The sequence below is a fragment of the Aotus nancymaae genome, unplaced genomic scaffold (genome assembly GCF_030222135.1).
Source record: "Aotus nancymaae isolate 86718 unplaced genomic scaffold, 86718_ANA_hifiasm-v0.15.2.pri h1tg000009l, whole genome shotgun sequence".
NCBI classification, from domain to species: Eukaryota; Metazoa; Chordata; class Mammalia; order Primates; family Aotidae; genus Aotus; species Aotus nancymaae.
Genome location: NW_026988420.1, coordinates 3,298,109 through 3,321,788, shown reverse-complemented (window position 1 = coordinate 3,321,788; position 23,680 = coordinate 3,298,109). Strand labels below are relative to the sequence as shown.

At 39.7% G+C, this 23,680-nt stretch overlaps 1 protein-coding gene across 6 annotated transcripts in view; it reads left to right on the top strand.

Moving 5' to 3' along the window:
• The first annotated feature begins 323 nt into the window (after window positions 1-323).
• Window positions 324-23,680, top strand: part of SGCG (sarcoglycan gamma) — a 117,839-nt gene continuing 94,482 nt past the window's right edge. For 4 of the 6 annotated variants that reach the window (XM_012441531.3, XM_021677348.2, XM_064373508.1 and 1 more), the window contains exons 1-2: window positions 324-516; window positions 22,706-22,900. In XM_012441531.3, coding sequence (XP_012296954.3) covers window positions 373-516; window positions 22,706-22,900 — 339 coding nt within the window. In that variant the 5' untranslated portion in view covers window positions 324-372. Of the gene's footprint in view, window positions 517-1,478; window positions 1,605-7,214; window positions 7,468-22,705; window positions 22,901-23,680 lie in introns of those variants that run through there. The other 2 variants (XM_064373509.1, XM_021677350.2) reach the window with 2 other exon arrangements.

Genomic DNA, 23,680 nt, shown 5'->3' with positions numbered 1-23,680 from the left:
AACCTTTAAATGCATGACATTTCAATCAGAATACTGAGTTAGGAGTTTCAGACTTTGACTTTCAGACACACACTGATACAAAAATACATTTCATATCATTATTGTTTAATATATTAGATATTTTTGTTTAAAATTGATAGTTGTCTTATAATTTTATGTCTGAGTTCCCATAGTAGAAGTACTAATGTGCAGAGAATTCATGAAAGGTTTTTAAATGTCTTACAAATGTAAGATTATTTGAAACTGTATCAGCTTTTAATTTAAGGTCTGCAGCTGTTGGTATGATAGAAGCATCAGATTTCAAAAGAAGTTATGGTAGAGTATGAATAAGCAGAATGAAGAGAAAAAGTCTCCTGACAAAACAAAATAAAAATGAAGCATATGCACTGTTACTGCATTGCTCCTTTTTTTCCTCAATTTTTATTTCAGGTTCAAGGGATGCATGTGCAGGTTTGTTACATGGATAAATTGAATGTTACCAGGATTTGGTGGACAAATAATTTCATCACCCAGGCAGTAAGTACCCGATAGGTGGTTTTCCGACCCCACCTTTCTCCCTCCCTGCTTCCTCAAGTAGGCCCCGGTATCCGTTGTTCCCAGGTGTACTAAGGCACTGCTTCTTACAGTCAGTGTTTAGTAGTAAAATGCAAATATGAGGTATATAATTTAGTAAGTTTTAATTCATGCCGCAAACCAGGCCACATAAAAATAATGCAAAATAAAATATTAAGATTATTCAGAAGTTTGATATTTATTCTATTGTCTTTATACTTTATCAAATGGAATGACCTAATTACTCTTAAATAATGATAAAAACAATTTAAGATCACATTGTTACAGTCACATAATTTGTTAAATAGAAATCTTAGTTTACTAGAAAGGAACTGCCATAATTTTAACATGCAGAGTTTACCTTCTATTACAGTGATCACTGTTTAAGATTTTCTCCTCAAATGTTAACATTTTTCACTTAAAGAGACTTATGGAAAGTGATTTTTAAAGAGTGACTGTTAAAATGATAATATGCCGTTCATTTGGATGAGACTAGTATACGTGTAATAGTCACAAGGTTTAACTGTTGCATGTTAATTTGAAGAGATTTTTCATAAAGTTTTATCAACATTTGTTTCTACTGGAAACTAGTCTCAGAAGTTTTTTTTTTTTTTTTTTTTTGGCTATTTGTTTGAGGTCAAGGTTTTTTAGAAAGTTACGATGATATGAGACTATCATGCTTTCGGGTTTAAACGTTAGAATGTTGGTTTTGTAAGAAGAATGGTTTGGTTTTTTGATTTGTTTTGGTTTTTGGTTTTGGTTTATTTTTGGCATGCGAAGAGCTGTGTCCCAGAATTGGTGCCCAAATAATTTTAAGTGTGGCATGAAGTGTTTATGTCACCGAGTAAAATTAGACCTGCCTGTTGCTAATGTGAGGGGATGAAACATGAGACAGGGCTAAACACGTGAGAGCCCCTTCTCCAGGGACGGTTGCTGAAGCTTCCTCCTTTGCTCTCATTCTGTGAGTCCCGGAAAAGTTGGAGCATTCTGTCTCCAGTAGAGCTCAGGCCGGTCATAGCTCATTCGCCAGTGTGCTTTTCTTGATAGCTAAGGTAAGTGCTCAGCTTTTACTTGGATTTTATATCATTACAAAGTGCAGCCTAAAAACCAAACGCTTAGGAGGTTTCTTAATATTCTTTCTTCTTTGGTGGTATAATAGTCAATACATTTAAAATAATGTTGAATAAATTGTGTATCTCAACATAATGATATATCAAATGTCAACAAAATTCTCATTTTAACTAAGTTATTCTGACTACTAATATGTATTTTTAGCATAATCCTGTATTTCTAACCTTTTTAGTTTGTAAAATGTGAAAGATAGCATTTCTATATTATTGGGAATTGAATTGTATCCTGTAGCTAATCCAGGCAAAGTATCATCTTTAAGATCATCTACTTCTAATTCTGCTCTTAAACTTTAGTGGTACAATTACATTTGCTTTAGATTTTCTTGATAGTTTTGTTATAAACACTAAGAAATAGACTAAAATGAATGACAACAAAAGTTCAGTGACTTTATTAGTTGGAAATAAACAAAACAGGAGCAAAATAGCAACCTGGCTCCCTGACTATTTTTGGAGTGAAAAAGGGAAGCATGTTTCTTCCCCCAAATCTGGAAAATATAAAGTGCTGCTCAAAGTATGAATGAAAAAATAAACATAAGTAGGATAAAATACACGTGCTAATGCTTCAGCTTACTGAAGTTATGGGTTCTCCCTTCCCCTTCCCCTTCTCTTTCCCCTTCCCCTTCCCCTTTCCTTCCTTCTTCTTTTCTTGTTTACTCTTTCTTTCTTCTTTCTCTCCCTCTTTCTTTCTTTTGAGGGAATATTGCTCTTGTTGCCCAGACTGGTGTGCAATGGCGCAATCTCGGCTCAGTGCAATCTGCCTCCCTGGTTCAAGCGATTCTCCTGCCTCAGCCTCCTGAGTAGCTGGGATTATAGGCATGTGCCACCACGCCTGGGTTATTTTGTATTTTTAGTTGAGATAGGGTTTCTCCATGTTGGTCAGGCTGGTCTCAAACTTCTGACCTCAGGTGATCCACCCACCTTGGCCTCCCAAAGCACTGGGATTACAGGCGTGAGCCACTGCGCCAGGCCTATGGGTTCTTTCTTTGTGTTTTCTAAATTAATATGTGACAACTAGCAAACAGAAAGGAAGGCTTACAAAAAAGTAATAAGGGAAAATATAACTTAGCAGGCTGAAAGATTTGCCAGGAAGATGGAGTAACTACCAGTACAAAATGAACCACAGAACACACCATTTATTTTTTGCTAATTTTCTTGCAAATATTTTGTAGGTATAAAGAGGCACCTTTGTAGAATCTAAAAAGTAATGGTACAAGTTGGGGTTCATTTTATAGGTTCTAGGATTCATTCTGGGTTTTCATTCAAAGACAAATGAAAAGTAGTGTTAGCTGGGCATGATGGCACAAGCCTGTAGTCCCAGCTACTCTGGAGGCTGAGGCAGGAGAATCGCTTGTACCCAGGAGACACAGTTTGCAGTGAACCAAGATCGTATCACTGCACTCCAGCTTGGCAACAGAGCGAGACTCTGTCTTAAAACAAAAAAGAAAGAAAGAAAAAGAAGCCGGGTGCGGTGGCTCATGCCTGTAAATCCAGCAATTTGGGAGGCAGAGGTGGGCAGATCACAAGGTCAGAAGATCAAGACCATCCTGGCTAACAGGGTGAAACCCCGTCTCTACTAAAAATACAAAAAATTAGCCGGGCATGGTGACACGTGCCTGTAGTCCTAGCTTCTCGGAAGGCTGAGTCAGGAGAATCACTTGAACCTGGGAGGCGCAGGTTGCAGTGAGCCGAAATTGTGCCACTGCACTCTAGCCTGGCAATAGAGCGAGACTTCGTCTCAAAAAAAAAAAAAAAAAGTAAAAAGAAAAGTAGTGTTTCAATGTAGTTAGATACAGCATTCCAAGTACTAACAAATGCAAGTATCCAAAAGATATCAGCTAAGCTTGCAGTTAAAATGCTGAAAATAAAATTGTTCCATACTGTCCTTTAAAAAATCTACTTGCTAGTCATTCAACGAAGTTGTTATTAAATTGCATTAAAAATTAAATAATAATTGTAAATTAGAGTGGATGCCCAATGTGTTCAGTTTTGCATAATTTACAGGGCCTGAGGATCTCCCTCTGCTCCCTAATCCGTGGCTCATCACAACCCTTCTGTCTTCTCAGCTGAGGCACCAGGGCTGTGGTTTCCTAGTGGGGAGGGAGAAACTACTGCATCCTGAGGATGACTCTGCCACTGTTCTGTTCCCTCAGAACCCTCCTTGACCCTCATGACACCTTCCTTTCTCTCCCTCCCTCCTCCTCATCTCTCAGCCTCAACAGCATCTGACTGGCTTTATTCTCCAAACCCACTGCGGGGCCAGATAGCTCTACCACGTTCTCATGAGGATTGCAGGATCCATCATTTGCAACTGGCCATTTCAGATTCCAGCTTCGTTTTTAATTTTATATGTTATGCTGTAGATAGTTTTGTTGTAGTGGACCGAGCGTAGAAAGTCAACACCAAGACAAAAGTATGCCAAATTGCAGGGTCTTTATTACCGGTGGCCATGGAGGACTCGCATCTGTCCAACCTGTGGCCCCAAAAGGAGGGTGTCAAGATCTTTTATACCCATAAAACTACCTCAGAAGTGAGGGTGAGGGGCAGGGGTGGGGGTGAGGGGCTTCAGACATTCCGAGGGCTAGTGATTCTGTAAATCACCTCCTGGGCAGAGATGAGGGTGAGGGGCTCCGGACATTCCGAGGGCCAGGGGACTTTGGACATTCTGATTGTTACTTAAGTGGTTCACAAAAGTCAAGATAAGCATTTGTTTACACATTATCTGGGTAGGGTGGAAATTACAGTCCTTAATTACTTATTACAAGTCGCAGGGGCCAAGATGGCGTGGGTTTGGACTGCTTGCCTGTCACATCAGGGTTACAGAGAGCAGTTTCAACAGAAAGCCGAGGTATGGTTGAGGTATGCAGTTTTATGGGGCTTTTACCATGTCACAGTTTTATGGGAACATTGGTACAGGAGTATTTAGTAATTTGTGGATTGGTAAAGGTCTCAGGACTTTTCTCAGAATCTGTGACAATCTTAGTGTCTGCTCGACTTCAGTATGACTGGTGTGTAGGACCACTGAGGAATGCAGACAAAGGATGGCTCGCTGTGCCCGAAGGCATTTGTGCTTCATTCTAAGCACCAGTGAAACCTTTGAATCTTTAGAAAAGGAGAGCAGTGAAGTCGAATGTGTGCTTTGGAAGGAGCACTCCAGTTGTCATGGAGGATGGATCAGAGGCAGTAGAGAAGGCAGTGAAGGATACCTTAAAACCTAGCTTCACCTTCGTGACTTGTTTAACTCTGTTTTCAAAATGCCCAGTTAGTTTTACTTGAGAAACATTTCTGAAAAGACTAACATCAATGAAGCGAGGCTATGATTCAGAGTTTAGGCTATGGAGCCAGACTGCCATTTAACCTTGTATGAATTAATTTCTATATGCTTCAGTTTCTTCATTTGTAAGGCGGGAGGAGTTGCACTGTAGCATCTACCATTTTAACAAGTATCAAATTCAGTCCATATAAGGCATTTAGGTTTCTGACTTCTCAGTAAACAGTAGCTTCCATCATCATCATCATTCAATGCACCCTCTTATCCAGACCCCCACTGAGGGCAAGTCAGGAAGACCTCAGGAAAATGGAGGTAACTGGTCAGGATTTTGAACCTGCTTCTCACAGCCCCCTAAGAAGGCACCAGAAAGGAGCCCTAAGCAGGCAGGAGACTCCAGGCCGAGGCTATTTCTGCTGTTTCTGTGGAGAACGTTCTCTACACTCAGCCATGGTTGCTAAGAAGTGGTGTGTGCATTCCAGGATGCTAATAGCCCTCCTGGCACTCCGAGTGGCTGCCTGCCTAGCCCTATTGGTGATGTTTATGAAGGAAAGAAAGGCAAGTGACAGTTTACCTGTACCATGAAAATCTTCCTTTCATTCAACATTTTAGCTCTTAATGAAAACTGCATATAAAATATTCTCTTTATTTATTTATTTATTATTTTTGGAGACTCCCACTCTGTTGCACAAGCTGGCGTGCAGTGACACAGTCTCGGCTCACTGCAAACTCTACCTCCCGGGTTCAAGCAATTCTACCGTCTCAGCCTCCCAAGTAGCTGGGATTACAGGTGTGTGCCAATATGCCCAGCTAATTTTTATATTTTTAGTAGAGATGGGGTTTCACCATGTTGGCCAAGCTGGTCTCGAATTCCTGACCTCAAGTGATCCACCTGCCTCGGCCCCCCAAAGTGCTGGGATTATAGGTGTGAGCCCCCACACCCAGTCTATATAAAATATTCTAAAATGTTAATCTTGGTGAAACAGTACAACTGTGTTGTCTCCATACTGGAATGGATTTGAATGTGTGTATTTTGGCAACATTTGAAGTCACTTTAAATCATCTCATTCCTATCCCAAAGCGAAGGTGATAATAAGGGTGGAAGTGAATAATAGCCCTGAAGCCAGCGGAAACTTTTTAAATGAACTGTCAGGCCATAGGAAAAATACACATATACTACGTTTGATAAGAAACTTAATTAAGTGTACCTCAAGAACTCCTTTTTGCATTTAGAGACTTGCAACTAAAAAGAAGCTCAGTGTAGCTGATACATTTAAATAACTTCCTTTTCTTAAAATTTTCACTTAATATTGTGTGAATGTTTTTCAGAGTTAGAATTTAGTTATATGCAATTTTTAGGGACTAGGCAAATTGAAGGTTTTTTTTTCTTGGGGGGGCAAGTTATAGTTGATTTGCTTGAAAATTGCAGATTTACTATAAAAATCAAAATACTTATAAAATATATTACAGGCTACTTTATTCTCTGTTTGATTAAACACAGCCTTCATGTGTAATTTTAATTAAAGAATATTCTAAACTCTGTTCTTCTTTGTAAACAACATCAAGTTCAAGAATCATGTCTACATGGGACAAACGGTACTGTGGTATAGGCTGGTCCCCCTCACAGGGCTAGTACATGAACAGGCTTCTGGATGACCAGTAAGGAGGTCTTTTTTATTCTCTCTCTCTCACTTCTCTAAGAAGTGCCCTTGGCCTCAGCCCACACCTTGCCCAGCTTCCTCTCCTAACCTAGCTGGCTTCCCTCATTGCCTGGGGTCTTCCTCTTGAGAGCATTCCCTTAATAAATCACCTGAATGAGAATCTGCATCTCAGGCTGCCTTCAAGGAACCTGATGTTTGTTAGTGTCAACCCAAATAAGAAGCAAGGAGAGGCTCCCAAAGAAAAGGTGTTCATTTGTGAATAGAGCATTGCAATGGGAATATGAGGGTGATGAAATTGTTCTGAAATGATTATCCTTGGCTACAAAGATCAGTAACAAGAGTAACACCAGTATGAGACTGGACAGGCAGATGTCCTCACTGAAGTATTTAAGGCTGTGATTTTTGCAATATTTTGTGATACTTTTTGTTACCAGCATACAAGCATAAAAAACTCTGTGGCCTTCCCTGGTTCTATTTGTCAGAGTTTTCTTAACATTAGTGACTCCATTTTGATTCTGACAACTTTCACATAGCTAAAGTTGAATAGTTTCTGAGAAACCCACCAGTGTACCTGATCACTATTTTTTTTTTTTTTTTTTGAGACAGAGTCTCTCTCTGATGCCCAGGCTGGAGTGCAATGGCACAATCTCAGTTCACCGCAACGTCCACCTCCCAGGTTGAAGCGATTCTCCTGCCTCGGCCTCCTGAGTAGCTGGGACTACAGGCGCACGCCACCATGCCCAGCTAATTTTTGCATTTTTAGTAGAGACAGGGTTTTACCATGTTGGCTGCTATATGGTCTTGATTTCCTGACTTCGTGATCCGCCTGCCTCGACCTTTCAAACTGCTGGGATTAGAGGTGTGAGACACTGCTCTTGGCCCCTGATCACTTTTAAATCCCAATTTTTCCAATAGCAATTGCTTAAACATATTCCCTGGGAAACAGACTCCAAGCTGGAGATATGAGTGCCATGTATTAGAACCCACCTTGAAAAAAACCCCTGTAGGAGAGCAAAGGTGGCAAAGTGGGCAGAAGGAGATGTCGAATAGCACTGTAGCTGCCACAGAGCTGGAGGCCTGCAGGGCTGTTCCCAAACCCAGGGAGGGGGCTGGGCTTTTGCCCAGTGCACTGATGAAACATAGGAGTGTGTTTCTCACGGGGACACACAGCCATGGACGAGGCAGCTCAGTGCAGTGTAAAGACTCTCATCATCAGCAATCAGTCCTGCAACTGAAGGAAGGAGTGCCTTGGTTCTGAAGGGTGACAGGGGTGACATAGCGGCAGAGTCCACCCCTCTCATCACTCAGATCCTCTTGCTTTGCCTAATTTGGGAACAGCTCCCCCAGGGGTTTGATTGATCTCTTTTCCTGGGGAACTGCTGAAGGAGTATTAATGACAGGAACTAGAGCCTCCCCTTATGCAGATGGTCTCGGGACTGCAGCCTATACTTATCCATCCTTTCTCCCTCCCACCGCCTTCACCTACTCATTCAGCATTCTCTTCATTCTCATCTAACACCCTGGCTGGTCTCAATAGCCTTGGGGTGACCCTGACATTCAACTCTGAGGAGTCTTAGCCCAGGTCACCAACCCTTAACCAGTCCCAATGCACTTGTGGTTCATGCATGGCTGAGCATTTGCTGTCAAAATGGCCAGAGGAATACCAGCAAATGCCTTGCTGGTCCACCCAGATGACAAACATATTCTTCCCAGATGACTACTGTCAGAATGGTGCATCCTGTCCTTACCAGTAGTATCCGGTGTGAGGAGGTGAAGTGATTGCATAGCAGCTTGAAGATGACTGGGACTCACGTTGTGTCCCCTGGCAGAAGCACTCCCTGCTGGGAGCAGATTTCCAGATCCACAGAGCCCATGGCAATGGGGATGTGAGGTACACACTTCCCAACTGGCAAACATGGCCACATCTCTGCTCACCGTTGGTTCCCAGAGGGATATATCCTATCCAGTGGGGATGGAGCACCATAATGTTTATTGATTTCGGATGTACAGAACTGCATTCTGATGCATCCCCCATCCTAACAGGGGATCTCAAAGTGGGGGCCTCAACAGCAACTTTAAAAGATGTTCTATCACCCTGTCAGGCCAGCAGCTGCTGGGAAATACAGAAGGTAGCAAGAACAGGGGATCCCAGGATCATACACCTAGCACCCCTCCACTTTTGCCATAAGGTGGGTCATTTGGCTTGTTGTCATGTCCTATAGGATTCCACATCGGTGGATCACACATTCTGTAAGTCCTTCTATAGTGATGCTGGCCAAGGTGGAAAAGAAAAACCCACCCTGGTCTATGTGTCAGTTCCCATCAAGATGATGTCACTCGCTGGCCACCAAATGGCCGTTTGGTCTTGTTGAGGGATGCTACTATATCCTGGTTCAGCATTGGTGTCTGCTGTGGACCTTTTAGACATTCAGCAGGGGCAGTGGCTGAATCAATCTCACTGAGGGGAGGCCTAGCATGGCCTCCCTTCCTGCCACCATTCTGGGCTACTCTGTACATGAACCCATGTGGGAGCCTGGAGTGGGTGGCGATGAGCCAGCTGTGTCAACTGGGTGAGCCCCTCTCACTCTGGTGCCCCTTCTCCAATGGACGGTTTGGAGGTTGTTAATGTGGATAAAAGATCTTCCCCCTTGATGCCCAATAGGTCCAGCCACAAGCCTTTTAGACTTCTCTGTCCTCCTTATTCCAAACTCTCCCCTTCCAGCCAAGCCATTCACCACCATCCAGGAGACAGTCTATATTCTAACCTCAACCTCAGGTGATTTCTGTTTCCACAGGAATTAGATACACAGGGGCACTGCCTGCAGCTTTGTCTTTGAGGTTTCCTCTCACCACAATCTTTCACGCCACCCCATTGCAATGTGGCAGTTAGCCTGTGGATTGCACCCACAGAGACCTGCCAAGTGTGGCCTCTTTCCTTCCCAGAAGGCTGGCCATAAGAGCTACCCCTGTGTGGCCGGAGCTGAGAGAGGTGCGTTAGTGGCGAGTGATCGGGACTCTGGGTCCCTTGCACATGGAGCTTACATGTCCCCTCTGCCTGCCCCGTCCCTGATGCCCCACTTCTGACTTACAGTGATTGCTGCTGGCTCCTGACTTTAGGCCTTGGTGCTCTCACCCAGAACTCAGGTCATGATGAGAAATTCTGTGCATGGGGTTATGCTGTCCCATGGCCAGGTGCTCTGTCTCCACCAACACCTAGTAGCACTTAGAGAAGTATTTGACAAACAGCATATAGTTCTCTGCTGCAGATGGCACGGCCTGATTCCAAACTCCTGGAGGTCTATGCTGTGATTCTTCCACTGCAGCTTGCCATAATCCACCGCAGCTTGCCATAAATGCCACATGACCTCCTTTCCATCGCAGATGCATGTAACCCCAGAGGGGCACCAGCAGGTCCATCCTGCAGCGTTTGCAGCCCTGATGCAGAGCCCTGTTCTGGCCACACTAAAGCTGCCATTCTGTAAATGGGTTAATTTTTCCAAGGCCAGAAACTGAAGTGGTCTAAGAGGCATCATTTTTCCTTTAAAGTGGTGGTAGGTGCAAGATACAATCAGAGGTCATTTTTATTTTGGTGATTAATGTGATTAAATAATATTCTGCTATCAAACATTTTAAAAGAATAAAAATATAAAATATTTAAGTTTTTAATACATGAGGGGAATTAATACTGAAAATAATTTTAGTATAATGGCACTATTTAAAATATTTTTGTATGAGTATACATGGAAAATACATGAACATTATATAGATCAATTATGTAATAATTTTAGTAAATTGGTATTTGATGAGTCTTAATTGATAATGTCATTAATATATGGCATTATCAGTTTTTCTTATTTGATATGAGTAATGTCTGTATAATAATTTCAGAACTTTGTCAAGATCTAGTATCATCATCTATAAATATATCATCTTTGAAATATTAAGATTATATGGATTCAGAAACCATAAATTTTATACATACTATGCAATAATAGCAAATAGAATGCCTTCTCTGTGCTAATTATTCTGGGAGCATTGTATTTTCCATTTGGAGCTTTGGGGATGAATTTTAAGAAAACATAGGCCTCCGGACACATAGGCTATCTACATATACTGGGGTGCATCACAACAATTACAAAGTTAATTGGATTGGTTATGAAAGTTATATGTCCAGCCATAATAAAATGGCTTTGTTTGAAATAATTATAGTAACTGATGCATGATAACCTTTATGAAACTTACAATTCTCATGACATTAAATCCTTGTAATTAACCCACAATAATTTTACAATCCACCTGTTGTGAGAAAGACAGCCAGTAGGTACAGGAGTCAGATAAACCTTAAGAAGTCAGATTCACCATTGCAAGCCTCATTCACAGAAGAAAACTATTATATCACTCATGATATTAGGAAAACCTTTATGATGCTAATAAATGTCCCTGTGAAACTCTCATGTGTTAAAAAGTTTTTTGAATAACTGAAAACTATATTTGATAAAACTTTTCTGTTGATATAACCTTCAGAAAATACTATACAATTAAACATGCCACATGTTTGCAGGTATTTTCTGAGTAATTTGCAGATACTTTCTGTATAACAGAACACAGAATCAACAACAAAAGCTTTAAAAAATACATATATATATATATAGTGTACTAAAAATTACATATTAAATCAAGACCTAAATCATCTTCATTTGACATTGAAATGACATCAATTTGTATATTTTAAAAGCAGAGATCAACCATAGTAATTTCAATTATATTTTATGAATCAAAATAATAGCATGCCTTTAATCTGCCAGATTGTTCTGAAGTCTTATGTTCACACACTATGAATAAATCTTCTCTACCATCTTCCCTGGAGTGTTAGTAAGACCTCAGACTGGAGGAGAGTTGAAGAAGGGAATGCAAGTCTGAAGGAGGAAAGGAGGAAGAGAGACAGCAAGGGGAACTTTAGCTGTCACGGTACCGGGTGCAAGGGTCAGAAAGAAACAAGGCTCCAAAGACCATTGCTTGGCCCAGGACCCGGTGTCAAAACCACAGAGTGCTGCTGTAGAGCATTTCAAACGTATTCCACCAGATGTTAGGATGCATCCCAGAACTGTGCTGACCAGCAGTCCCAAGCTGTGAGGAGAAGCCTGACAGGTTATTTGAGGTGATCAGTTGGCAGAGTTGATTACCATAAAATTTTCCTTGTAGAGCTAAATAAGGCTTATGTTTAATATTCAGTCTGGTTTATATGCTAGCAAAAGGGAAATGCCTCAGCTAGGAGATCTGAAAAGCAAAAGTAGGAACAGTGCTTTTCAGATACTAATGTTCCTCCCAAATCCAACACATTCATCATATGAAGGTAGAATTTTTGTGACCTCGAGCCCTAAAATACACTCCTCAAAGACAGTGCTTATGGATTAAAATTTACGCTAGAAAATAAAGTAGTGTACTTGGCTGTTGAGATGTTAAATGAGGGAAGTTTCAGCCTATGAATCATGACATATGCATCAGTCATACTATTACAGAAGTAAAAGGGTCTGGAAGTAATAATATGCAAATCTATCATTTTCCCCTTCATTCAATTCTTTTCTCAGCTGTTCATGGAGTTTCTATTGAAGTTGGTAGGTTCTTTATTAAGAACAGATATGAGAGATATATGAAGTATGAGTAAAGATAGAATAATTTAGGTTTTTAATTGTAATGCTATATCCTAGACATGGACATCTATTTGACTAATACATTATAGATGAGAATATACTTTATTCTGCCTGCCTTTCACAAATACATATAATGGAGCCTTTTCTGTGTGTCAGACACTACTTTAGGTGGCAGTTATATAATGAGCAAACAGACACCCTTCCTGAAGGTGAGTCTAATGAAGATCAGGCAATAAAAAGTAAAAGAATAAATGCATCATTATGTCCTAAAAGGAGATTTGTAGGAAGTGAACAGGACACAGTTGAAGACTGTAGAGGATAAAAGGGACAAGAGCAGGTGCTCGTGGAAGGCTGAGGTCAGGAGGACAGAGTCGTGGCCACGTGGTAGGGACCAGTTTTCCAGGCAGTGGGAACAACATGTGCAAAGGCTGCAAGATAGGAAAATGATTGTTCCATTTGATGGATGGAAAGGCTGGTGCTGCTGAGAAGGGCAGAGTGAGGTGAGATGGAGCTGGAGAGGCTGGCTGGACCAGATGGAGTGGAGCTTCATCTGACTTGCAGTGGAAAGCCACAAGTGACTTTAAACAGGGCAACAATGGTCCTTTTGTTGGGTGCCATGTGGAGATTGGATTAAGAGAGGCAGAGTAGGTGGAGGAGACCCTGAAGAGGCTGCACCCCCAGTGTTGGAGGGGAGTGGTGGCTGTGCAGATGGGGAGGCCAGGATGACCACAGCTGTCCTCAGGATGTGCAGGCAGGGCTTGCAGATGATGTAGACGTGGGGTGGCAGACAAAGGGATCACGATGGCACTCATGCTTCTGAGCTGATCAGCTGGGAATGGCTGGTGCCATGGACTGAGATGGGACTAGAGAAGGGAAGGGGGAAATTAGGGAAAAGGGGGGAAAGTTATTGAAAATTAAACTACTTTTTAACAAGTTCAGTGCGAAATACCAAGTAGAGATGTCAAACAGGCAATTATCAGATTAGAGTCTAGAGTTCAGAGATATTTTAGATAGAGATATAAATTTGGGAACCATCAGCCTATAAATAGTATTTAAAGACACGATAATGAATAGGATCTCCTTGAAAGATTAATGGAAGAGAAGAGATGGTACCAGAACAGATCAGGCAAAATCCACCATTTAGAGGCCAGAGAGAAAGAAAAGATTATGAAAGGGTCCGAGAATTAAAGTCCAGAAAGATAAAAGGTAAAATTAGGAAAATACTGACTTTAAGAAAACAAGAAAAAAGTATTTTCAAGGAGGAAATAGCCAATCACTTCAAATAAAATGAAGTGTGAAATAAATTTTAAAAAGTGAGAGAAATAAACTAGGAAAGTGAATATTGGATTTGGAAGCAAGGAGGTTATGTGATCACTCTGATTGATATTAGCCAAAGCTAAATATGGCTGACTAACTTCTTCTCGAAATATATCCTTCTATCTAAAGACTTGCCTGTTCTTTAGAAGGGCCTGTTTGATGCAGAAGGAAAATAGGTTAAAAATAGTTGCAAGCATTACTTACCATGTTGGTAGAATGTATTCTTACTCCAGGGCTTACCATCATAAGCTGTCCTGCCTTTGCGCCTCTTGCTGTGTGTATTATCCAGGATTGTTTCAGGTGCAAGTTACAGAAGCCCAAGTGAAGATGGAATGTATTAATTTATAAAATAAATTAGTGCTGAATTTAGGATCTCAAATGATGTTGTTAGGATTTCACTCCGACTTTCACACTCTCTCCCTCTTTTCCATTCTTCCTGATTTCTTCTCTGGCAAGCTCTCTCCAAGTGGCAGAGGGATGAATGTTGGCAGTACAATGTTAAGTCCATTCACTTCTGATAGCAGAAGCCAGCTTCTCTCTTGGAGCATTCATATTAATTCTGGGACAACTGACACTGGCTTGCTTGTGTCCCATGACTTCCCAATGGCATTCACCATGTCTGGACTAATGATATGCCCTGATTGGTCAGCATGTGCCCCACACACACCTGTGTTACTGGACATAGGCCCACATGACTGATACCTGGACCACAACCATGTGGAACTGAGGAGTGTTCTAGGTACAGACAGGAAAACAGTAGGTGTCCACTATAACAGGGTACAAAAGAAAACAGTAGGCATGGACTGCAATAGGACACAGAAGAAAACAGTAGGCACCCAATGTAACAGGATACAGCAGAAGACCGTAGGCGCCCACTGTAATACGATACAGAAGACCGTAGGCTCCCACTGTAATAGGATACAGAAGAAGACAGTAGGTGCCCACTGTAGTAGGACACAGAAGAAGACAGTAGGCGCCCACTGTAATAGGATACAGAAGACCATATGCGCCCACTGTAATAGGACACAGAAGAAGACAGTAGGCGCCCACTGTAATAGGATACAGAAGACCATATGCACCCACTGTAATAGGATATAGAAGAAGACAGTAGGCACCCACTGTAATAGGACACAGAAGAAGACAGTAGGTGCCTACTGTAATAGGATACAGAAGAAGACAGGAGACGCCCAGTAGGCACCCACTGTAATACGATACCGAAGTAGACACAGGGTTGCAGCTGAGCTTCCAGCAGTTCCTCAGTATAGCTCTTTGTTAACATTAACTCAACTCTTATTGCAGCCTACTACTAACTTAATCACTAGATACGTGGGCACTAAGTCAGACGTTGATGGTAGGTATAAAACATGCCAAGAGCTGGAGGAAAGTTGTTAACATAACAACTGGTCTTGGTTAAGAGGCTAGCTGTCCATAAGCGCCGGTCTTGTTCAATTGCCATTCCACGTCTTGTTTCTCCTAACTTGTTAATGTTTCTGGATGTCAGTATTATTCCTTAGTCAAGTACTGCTACCTAATGACACCCTAAAAGCTTTAGATTTCTGAGAGTACCTAATAAAAACCAGGACAGAGCAATGAGAAAAGTCTGTCTGAATTGCCAACCTTTGTAAAAATAAGACTGTGTTTTAAAATGAGCCTATAGCTGAAGTAAAAATCAGAAGAAGACCCCAGTCTTATAAGCTAACATTTGTATGCCTGTGGGTTTGAGCTTTCGTTTGTTTGTTTTCCTTTTAGTTACTTGCTCATTTGAATAAAAGTGGGTTTTTTTCTTTTTTTCAGGTTTGTTAGATACTTAAAGGGCATTTCTTCTGTTGGTTTGGTGTATTTTGTATGGAAGTTTTTAAAATGGCAGCGTTTGCCATTTTATTTTAAAAGTCAATCCTATCGTAAAGAAGAGAGAATGATTTGATGACCTTTTAATCTAGATATATGTGTGTATAATAAGGGTATATGTGAATTCAAGAATTATGCTGATTATAACTGGATGAAATTGATAATTATGATCCATCTATTTTGCTATATTTAGTGTGCTATGCTGAGAAATTTCACTAAAAGATAAAGAACTATTCTTGAAATTATTTGGTCATCCTAAATATAGTAATGAATTTGGGTTGAGTATGGTAAATTTATTAACTTTACTATTATAAAAGAAATATATATATATCAATTCTGTAAATCTGAAAAAGTACAAAGGAAATGTGGGAAATACTATTTTAAATGAAACAAGGTGGACTATAAGAGGAAGTTATTAATAATTTTTAGCTTTTTCTAGTATTTTTAATATGGGTATATATCTTAATATGTATTATATATTCTAACTTTTCATTTGACATTATATCACTAGAATTTCCCCAGGATATTATATATTTTTCAAACATATTTCACATATCCAAAACACAAATTTTGTAATACTGTAATAATCTGATGAATTAATTACTCTACTTTTAATCCTTCTTTATTTAATGTCCGGTTTTGCCCCAGTACCGATAATAGTAAATTCGATATCTTTAGGCACAAATTCTGGTTTTCATCTAGTTGTTTCCTTTGGGTAAGTTACTAGAATTGGAATTACTATTTTTTTTTATGTTCTTTATACTTGGTGCCCAATATCTTTGGGGGGTTTCTGTTAACTTTCACTTTGAACATCAGAGAAGCAGTCTGTCTCTTTTTCAAACATTTAGCCAATATTACCTATTATCAGTTTTTAAATTTCCCTAAATCTTTGAAAGCTACTGCAGCAAGGGTGTTTGTTCTCATTTCTTTAATTAAGAGTGAAGCTGAACATTTTTGCTATGTTTATTTGTCATGTGTATTTCTTTGATGTATATGCATATTCATTGCTTGAGTTTTATTGGATTTTTTTTCTATTTTTCCTTAGTTGAAAGTATTTCTATTTTAAGGATATTAACCTTGTCCTATCTTGAAGGCAAACACTTCTCCCAGTTTATCTGCCCTGGTGTTCTTTGTGCCACACATCTCCTAGGGCAAGCACCTCCCCGTCCTCCTGCTTTCCGAAACGTTGGCGCTCATTCAGAATGATTTAAGTTATGATGCAAACAATGAGGCAGAGAACACACTGAGAATTACTGCCATTAATTAACACAGGATGCGAGGTTTCTTGGACGTTTAATGTAAAATAGAGATAAAACTCATGCAGTCATTCTCAGTATTAGCGTAACATAGGCAGCCTGAATTTAACCAGCACACTAGCTTGCTCCTTCCCTGCCAGCTCACCACCTGCAAAAGCAGCCTGTATAGACTGGATGCCTCCTCTCACTTTTTACTGCCTTATTACAATCTGTGTGTATGGGCTTGTTTCTAGACGCTCCATTTTCTCTTACTTGTCAATTATTTGGCACTAGCTCATTTTTTTTGTTACTGTAGCACAAAGCTGTGTCACCACAACCTGTAGGTTAAGTCCCACTTCCTGTGCATTCACATGTTCAACAAGCACTTACTGATTGCCTGTTATGTGCACATAACTGATACTGGTCACGGTTACGTAGTCACATCATTGTAATTAACTTCTCACACAGGTTACCTTGTCATTTGGAGGGATGATGCAGCATGATGGTGCTTGTTACCTAGTAAGAAATTACCTGTCTAGATATTAGTTACGTGACATGGCTTATAAAGACAATTTTTCAAACTGTGGAAAGTAATTTTCCAGGAGTTTTCAGATTAACATCATATGTACTATAAGACATTTGCTAAGACCCCAGTCAGCAAGCCCTGTGGCCAGCAAGGACCTTACCCAAGACAGGTAGAATGCCATCCCTAACACTCAGGTGAATCTCCTATGAAGATTAGAAGAGGGTTTACTCTCTATCTGACAGATTGCATACAGCTGCAAAGAGGATTAGTATATTGGAAGGTAGATCTTAGAAAATATCACAGAGTGATAAAGCTGTTGAAATATAAAGCTAAGTTTAAAGGACGTGACTGGTGAATGTGGAAGTCTAAATATGTCTTATTGAAGCCCCAGTGAAAGTAACTAGAGAAAATACAGGAAAGATAATGGTTAAAGAAGCAATTGCCAAGAATTTTCTATAACTGAAGACAAGTTCAATTGAAAACAGACACTGACTTGGAAACAGGATAAGTTAATTCAAATTGATGGAATAAAATCATTCTGAGTATGGAAAACACCAAAAGTAAAGAGACTTTAAAAATCCCAATGGGGAAAAAGAAAGATGCAACATTCACAAAAAGCTTTGTAGATATTTCTTGAATGAACTGTTGAAAGCAACCTGGTGGAAATTTGTACCAGAAAAACATTAAAACCAAAAGTGGTGTGCCAAAGTCAGTGTCGGACAGATAACTTTAAACTATATAACTCATTCTTTGAGTTATTGGATAGAATTAAATTTCTCATTTCTGAAAGGTCTGTTTAGTTCTTTCTCAAACTCTCCTTTTCAAAAATCATGATATTAACTCCTTTGGGCATTACCCATGCATTTATCATCTTTTGTCTCAGACTCTTGACAATGGCCTACCCAAACTAGGCATGACGGTAAATGTTAGTTGAAATGAAGAATGTCATTTAGCAATGTTTACCTTGTAGACACTATGTTCAATTCACTACGTTATATGCTACGACAAGAATCAAATGATGTAGCAGACAGACTACCTCTCCTTAAGGTCATTTTGTTTTAAATAACAAACCGGGGATCATGAATTCAGAAGCATGTAAAAGCTGATATTTATGCCAAAGCAAGTACAGCGCTTCACATCTGGAGCCCTATACCTTAAAGGATTGATAACTGTCTCTGAGAGATGCATTGAAAAGCAATTAAAATTAAGTATAGCATCAACATACTTTGAAGGATGGGTATCAAGAGAAGTAATGTAGTCTTTTTTTTTTCTTTTTTTTTTTGAGATGGAGTTTCGCTCTTGTTACCCAGGCTGGAGTCCAATGGCGCGATCTCGGCTCACCGCAACCTCCGCCTCTTGGGTTCAGGCAATTCTCCTGCCTCAGCCTCCTGAATAGCTGGGACTACAGGCGTGCGCCACCACGCCCAGCTAATTTTTTTGGTATTTTTAGTAGAGACAGGGTGTCACCATGTTGACCAGTATGGTCTCGATCTCTTGACCTCGTGATTCACCCGCCTCGGCCTCCCAAAGTGCTGGGATTATAGGCTTGAGCCACTGCACCCGGCCAATAATGTAGTCTTTTAATGATGAAATGTGTTTTAATAAAGGAGTCTATGAAAATAATTTCTTTCAAGATACATTAAAAATCAGAATTATTTATCATGGAATATAGATTTTAAGTTCTAATATACTTATTTCATTAATTATGTTTTATAAAAGGTTTATAAATGGATCACAAAGTGCTATGCATTATTCCAGTGCAATTTCTTACCAGTATGAATCCACTATGCAGTTGTCTTACCTCAAAGTGCTGAAGTTTGATATTATTCTTTTTTTCCTTTTTCTTTCTTTCTTTCTTTTTTTTTTTTTTGAGACAAAGTCCTGCTCTGTCACCAGGCTGGAGTGCAGTGGCACAATCTCGGCTCACTGCAACCTCTGCCTCCCAGGTTTGAGTGATTCTCCTGCCTCAGCCTCCCAAGTAACTGGGACTACAGGTGTGCATCATCATGCCCATTTAATTTTTTAATTTTTTTTTATTTTTTAGTAGAGGTGGGGTTTCACCATGTTGGCCAGGATGGCCTCAATCTCTTGACCTTGAGATCCACCCTCCTCGGCCTCCCAAAGTGCTGAGATTACAGGCATGAGCCATCACACCCAGCCTTTGATATTCTTCTCAAGCTTAATTTGAGTGTATACCTAAAAGAAGCTGGTTGAACCAGATAGCCTCTGAAAGTCTCTGCTGGCTTTCTAGATGAGTTATATAGTTTAAAGTTATCTTTAAATTTAAATGTAACTTTCTATTAGTGTCTAATAAAAATGAAAGCCACTTGTGAGTTGTGAGAATTATAAACTAACATTCTATTAAACAACAAAATCAACTTTTTAGAAAAATATTTAAATTGAGTGTTTCACCTAGTGATTTAACTTATGCTTATCTAGAGTAAAAGGACTTCTTTATGAAATGCAGCAAACACTGGTAGATGTCACTTAAAAACATTAAAGAAGGCTATCATAAAACACAATATGAAAAGAAATACAGCTGGCAATTAAAAAAAAAAAAAGGTGGTAAATACAGCTCAAATATGGGAGGACCAGAAAGCAGGTTGCCAGCTTCCGAAAGCCAGCGCAGGGGAAGTAGGGTCCAGCTTCTTTCTCAAGGTGTGAGCACAGCAGGTGCACAGATGTCGGGCGACTCAGGAGCCAAAGACAGCACATTCCCCAGGATCCCCTTCTCTGGGAGAACGTCCCCAGACTGAGTCCTAAACAACTAATCACAATAAACATACCCTGTTTATGCATAGGCTTCAAATTAACTCATAAACAGTTGAGGAAATTCTGAAGTAACTCTCAACCTGTTTTATTGCTTGTTGTATGCTTAAATAAAAATGTCTGGGTATTTTTCCATTCAACATTTGTGTGTAATTAATTCAGCAAATGTTTATTGAGCACATACTACATGTCGGCTGCTGTTCTAGGGGCCGAGGGTACAACAAAATAACAAAACAGTTGAAAACCTCACCCTCTCGGGGCTTATATGTGCTGCGGTGAGCATTTACAGTAAAATAAGTAGGTAAAATACATAGTATGACTGTGGAGTTAAGTGCTACGGAAAAAAAAACACGAAGGAGCATAGGAGCTCTGTGGTGGTGTTGGTGGGGCCTATTATTTAAATAGGATGATCACAAAGATCACTGATAAGCGATCTTTGAACAGAGAGTTGAGAGGGAGCCATGCAGGCAAGGGGGAGACCTTCCAGGCAGAGGGAATTATAACTGTGGAGTCCCTGAGGTGGGATCGCACTCGGAGAACTCCTGGCCAAGTAAAACCATGGTGCCTGGAGCACGAGGGGTCAGGGCAAGAGGGACTGGATGAAGGCAGGGAACCATGTCTGCCGTGGTGAGAGGTTTGGTTTTTACTCTGAGGGAAATAGGAAGCCACAGAAGGGTTTGTTGCAGAGGTGAGGCATGAACCGATGCATGCTTTGAAAAGACCGCTACAGCCTCTACGTTAGAAATTGACTGCAGGAGATTTAGAGGCACAGGCAGGGAACAGTCAGGTGGCTGTTGCAGTAGGTGAAAGATGATGTAAGAGGTGCTGATTTCGGGGACCTAATGGGCTGTCCTCATAACAGGAATGCTATCAGCCCTCCAGCAAACCGTGACAAATTGTTTTAAATGGATACTGAAGTTTTCTTGATGTTACGTAAGGGTGAACAAAAGCATTGTCTGATAGGAAGAATTGCACTCTCCTAGTCTGTCCTTTCCAGAAATTCTGGAGCTGCCACCATTATTTCAGATGATACACACTTTAAAATCAGTATAATAGAGGGAATTGGTTGAGAGTGACTGCATGTCCAGAAAAGGCTTCTTCGAGGAGATGGCATGCGTGCTGCTACTGAAGGATGAGCAGGACCAGCAGCCAGAGACCAAATCCAGGACAAAGTTTCTGGGGTGAGAATTAGTGTGGTCTGTTGACGAGTATCTGCTCTAGCAAAGGACACAGTAGTATATGAAGTCAAAGACGTCAGCAAAGGCTGTCTCATATAGGCTCTTGTAGATGATAGAGGCGTTTGGACATTGTCATTATCCAATCGCTGTTCTGATGGCAAAGAGCCATCAGGAGGTTTGGAAAAATAGAGTGACAGGAGATTACTGACATTTTACACATTGGCTGCTGGGTGAGGAATGGTTTCCAAGAAGGGAAAGAATGAATGTGGATTTTTCAGCAGTGTAGCTGAGAGCATTCACAGTAGCCTAAACTAGTGCAGTAGCAATGGAAATGTGGCGATGTGGACAGAGTTGGAATATATATCGAAGGTGGAATTGATAGGACTTGCTGATGTGGCTTGAGGGGAAGAGAGAATCATCAGGGATAACATCCGGTACTTTGGTTTGAGCCACTGGTTCTAACATAAGGAAGACTGGAGGAGCTCAAAGAAATGAGTCAGTGAATAATGCCCTTATGAAATCATTAAACATTTAGGGATTGAATAATGTTGACTGTCAGTCCTGTATATTTGAAAATACTTATGTGATGAATAGCCTAATTTTAGATAATCAGTTAGAATATGTGAAAATGCCTATTGTTAAATCGGAAGGAGATTTAAAGATTTGTTTTAACCATAACTTATTTTTAATAAGGACAACTCCATATCATCCCTAAAAATAAATGTGTGACTTTTGCACAAAAAACCCAGAGAGGAGTATTTATATTCTGATTCATCATTTTACTACATTTACAATGAGGAAAGTCTTCATAATCTCCAATTTTAACTTTATAGCTAAAAAGTACTTTGGTTCTTTGTATAAAGGGAAAAATGATTAATTTTTAAAATTTTAAAATTTTTTTATAAAGCTGAAATTGTTGCTAAAACTCAATCTAATTTATAAAAAGCAATGAGCATTTGTAAAGATTTGTATATACACACATATACACATATATACTGACCTTTTTTAGGGTAGGTTAATACTTGGGAACTTTTATTCCAGGCAGAGGTTAGTGTGGTATCTTGTAAAGAGGCTTTTGAATTCTGAGTAATTTAGTAGCTAAAGAAAGAATAATTCAATCATCTGACATAAAATCAAGTAAATGGATTCCTTTTTGAAGATATACATACCGGCTTGATTTTTCTCCCAATTAACCTTTTTAGAACTTGGTAATTTGATTATTTTAGGTTAATGCTTCAATTCCAAGTTTAACCCTGAAGAATCTTGACAGATAGATACACAGATATTGAATTTATTCACATCCAAAAATATGATCACTAGATTTCAACTAAGTTTATCATATGTATAATATTTTAAATGACAGATTAAATATCTCCCTGTGATTGAAACACAGTGACATGTTTCAAAATAATATTTAATTCTCCTTTTAAAAATCATTAATTTTGGAAATTTATGACTGAGATGAAAAATATGTTTACAGGCTCATAGTAAATCAGTATTAGCAAACAAGTTGCCTCCCTCATTCCCTCTCTCTATCTCTTTCTCTCTCCTCTCACGACACACCCGGTGGCAGATGGTACGTGAGCAGTACACTACAGCCACAGAAGGCACCCACATAGAGAGGCCGGAGAATCGGCATGTCTACAAAATTGGCATTTATGGCTGGAGAAAGCGTTGCCTCTACTTGTTTGTTCTTCTTTTACTCATCATCCTCGTTGTGAATCTTGCTCTTACAATTTGGATTCTTAAAGTGATGTGGTTTTCTCCAGTAAGTATCGTTGTTTTCTGGTAAGCGTGTTCTTGTTTTGTTCACTGTATCACTTCGTCTATATTGTATTGATAGGAGTTGCCTTTAATGTAATTAACATTTGTTTCTTCGCTGTCTGGATCAGATTTCAGGAACAAAATATATATGTAGCATTTACATTTTTCCCTTTTTCTTAAACCTCATTGTAAACTATAGTCTGTTGCTTTTGTGTGTTTTTACTGTAAATTTTTTTTATTAGTCATCTCTACATAGTGGGAATATCATAATAGTCTTTAGTTTGTGGTTGATTGAGTCAAGATGATTTACTGATTATTTAATTCATCAGTTTGTAAAACTGTATAAATCAGTTTTCCTAATTTCATTAATTCATATTTACCTTAAATGCCACTCTCATTTTTAATTTTTTTTATTTACAGAGGTAATCAAGTTACACTCTTTCATTTTTAAAAAGCCCATGCTGATATACAGTAAATTCATGTACACACTTCAACGTGTGACAACACATTTAGTAACTACAACATCAACAATCTTAAGAAATTCATATTCTATTTTAAATATTCTTATATTTTAAAGATAGCTACATAATCTTGTATTCCCCGATAACATTTTGTGTACTTTTGAAAAAATACTTAATGTAGCATGTCTTAATTTTGTGAGATAGCTACAGTGAGATAAAAATATTGCAGAGAACATCGCAGGCAGGTCAGTCTGTTGCTTACATGCATCTGAAGGTGTGATATGTGCACGGGTTCTTTCTAAAAACAGTACTCGAAGCCATTC